We start from the raw sequence: 2853 nt of genomic DNA on the forward strand, positions 1-2853 counted from the left end.
TAATAATAATAATAATAATAATAATAATAATAATAATAATAATAATAATAATAATAATAATAATAATAATAATAGTAAAATGTGTGTTAAAGAAAAATGAAAGTTGAATAATAAGGAGAATTTAAGAGGAAAGAACTTTTAGATGTGTCACATGAAATTTTTGTTGAGGTGACAATGTTTGAATGACATCACATTATACTTGAAATGACATAATATTAGATGATGTTTATGTTGGAGTCTATTTTAATATATATATATATATATATATATATATTCTATTTTAATATATATATATATATATATATATATATTCTATTTTAATATATTGTTTATCTAAAAGAAAAAAAGTTTAAAAACATGTAATGATGGAGGAAGAAATGGAGAATCCTTTAAAATCACTTGATATATTAATTGATAGTTAAAACCATAGAAGAACGTTATCAATAATCATTATCAATAATCATGGAACAAGAACCGTTATCAATAATTATTGAGGAGCAATGAATGTCAAATAATTGATAACTAATATTTATTGTATTGTAATTTGTAACTTATTGTATATGAATAGTTCTACAAAATATTATACGAAAAGAATGTAATAAAAAACAAATTGTAAGATAATAAGAATGAGGAAGAGTATTTGTTATATGTGCCACATCAAAAAAAATTTATATGCCAATATTTGAATGAGGTTGCACAATATTTGATAAAGATGTTGGAGTCTATTTTAATATCAGTTATACAAAATATTATATGAAAAAAATATAATAAAAAACAAATTGCAAATATGATAATAAGAAAGAGGAAGAATATTTATTAGATGTGTTACATCAGATTTTTTTTGATGTGACAATATTTAATTAAGATGTAGGAGTCTATTTTAATATATATAATAGATTTATCAAAATCAAATCTCAACTAATCTATTGATATTTAATGTTATTATTCAAAAATATTTTTACAATTAGAGATAGATCATAAGCATATTTTCTTTTTTACATAAAATAAAAAAATTAAATATATTTAACTATCATCCATAAATATAAAAGTAGGTATTTGTAATTACTTATAGTTGAGTAAATAATAGTATTTCTCACCATTTCCTGCATTGTATTGAACAAGTTCAGAAGCATATGGGGTTGAGAAGCTCGCTTGCTTTGGAGTTTTATAAAAATGCATATAATCACATTGTTGAGCAATATCCTTATTGGAATCGCTCATCAGGAAGGGACCACATATGGGTATGGGCAAGTAAAATAGTTTTTTCCATGTCTAGAATATTTTTCTACAAATTTCAATTTTTAATAAATTTAATACTTAATTGAATTTTCTTAACTCCTGTAATTTAGAGACAGATATAATAATATTTATATTGTATGTACTTGAAAGAAGGTGGTACTAATTGTACCATTTTTGTGTTTGAAGGCAGTTTTTTTCATGGGATGAAGGTGCTTGTTATGCTCCTAAGGAAATATGGAACAGCATGATGTTAGTACATTGGGGAAATACGAATACGAAACATAAGCATTCAACTACAGCGTATTGGCCTGATAATTGGGATAAAATTTCTTCTAATAGAAGAGGCATTCATCCATGCTTTGACCCTCACAAAGATCTTGTGCTTCCTGCTTGGAAACTTCATGATGCTGACGTCTTGAAATTGAAACTTTGGACTCGGTATCAAAATTTACTTGTTTTTCATTGTCATAGTCACATCATATTTAGACACATATTTAAGTCCACACTAAAAATACAAAATTTACTTGTTTTTCATTTAAAAAGAAATATTATTTAAAATTTTTATATTTATCTTTTCTTATTTATATGAGTGTGGTCCACATGTTGGAGGAGGCAAAAAAATTTATAATTTAAAAGGCCCCATAAACAAAGCCCCTAAAATTTTGTGGTCGTAATAAGCCTATAGACCCATTTTTTCGTAAAAAGAATCGATATTTTTTTTTGATAAATAAAGTTTTTTGATTTTTTCACATATAAAATTTTTTTGATTTTTTTCGATAAACTTTTTTTTTTTCACAATTTTTTGAGAAAAATAATATTTTTCTATATCTTGAATAAAATAAATTTCAAAAATTTTTCAAGAAAATAATTTTAAAATTAACAAAATATTTGGGGCCTATAAACCCCTTGAGCCCCTCCTTTAAGTCCCATGAAATAATGGGCTGAACTTTAAACAAATAATTTTGATAGGAGACATAATATTAAGGATTTTTGATATAAATATCCTATTTTTTTAATTTTAATACTAGATTGCCCCACTTCCAAAAAATAATACCAAAATGCCCTACTTTTTAGCCCCAGTTGCAGATCGAAACCTGGGGATGCGACCTCCTGAAGAAAAAAAATTCCAACCTCACTAGATGGTCGCATCCTGGGGATGCGACCTCCTACTAGCTTCTTTTTTTTTTTGTGTGTGTTGCATTTTGTTATTTGTTATTGGGTATATTATATTTATTATTATTAAATATTTTAAAAATAATTATAACATTAAAAAATACAAAATATTATTATAAATAATTAAAATAATTAATTAATACAAAAGGTAATTCTATTAAATTAAAATGGCTCAAATATACTTTTGATAATGTTGGTGAAAACGCATCCGAAGTAGAAAAACAAGCATCATGTCGAACATATATATTACGTATGATTGGAGGATTGTTGATGCCAGGCAAATCCAATAATCGTGTACATTTAAAATATCTTTAAAAATCTGAGCGATTTAAATAAAGCATCCCACTATAGTTGGGGTTCGGCAGTTTTAGCAACACTCTATAGAGAATTATGCATTGCTATGAAACCCAACGTAATGTCGATGGGAGGATGTGCACTGTT

The 2853-nt window shown here is 25.4% G+C and overlaps 1 protein-coding gene across 2 annotated transcripts in view; it reads left to right on the plus strand.

Annotated features, from left to right (window-relative positions):
* The window catches only part of LOC101504367 (uncharacterized), a 29995-nt gene that overhangs the window by 23599 nt on the left and 3543 nt on the right, over positions 1 to 2853 (plus strand). For both annotated transcript variants that reach the window (XM_012712350.3, XM_073367157.1), the window contains exons 8-9: positions 1128 to 1241; positions 1430 to 1677. In XM_012712350.3, the coding sequence (XP_012567804.1) occupies positions 1128 to 1241; positions 1430 to 1677 (362 nt within the window). The remainder of the gene's footprint in view (positions 1 to 1127; positions 1242 to 1429; positions 1678 to 2853) is intronic.

This window comes from Cicer arietinum, chromosome 4, assembly GCF_000331145.2.
Source record: "Cicer arietinum cultivar CDC Frontier isolate Library 1 chromosome 4, Cicar.CDCFrontier_v2.0, whole genome shotgun sequence".
Taxonomy (NCBI): domain Eukaryota; kingdom Viridiplantae; phylum Streptophyta; class Magnoliopsida; order Fabales; family Fabaceae; genus Cicer; species Cicer arietinum.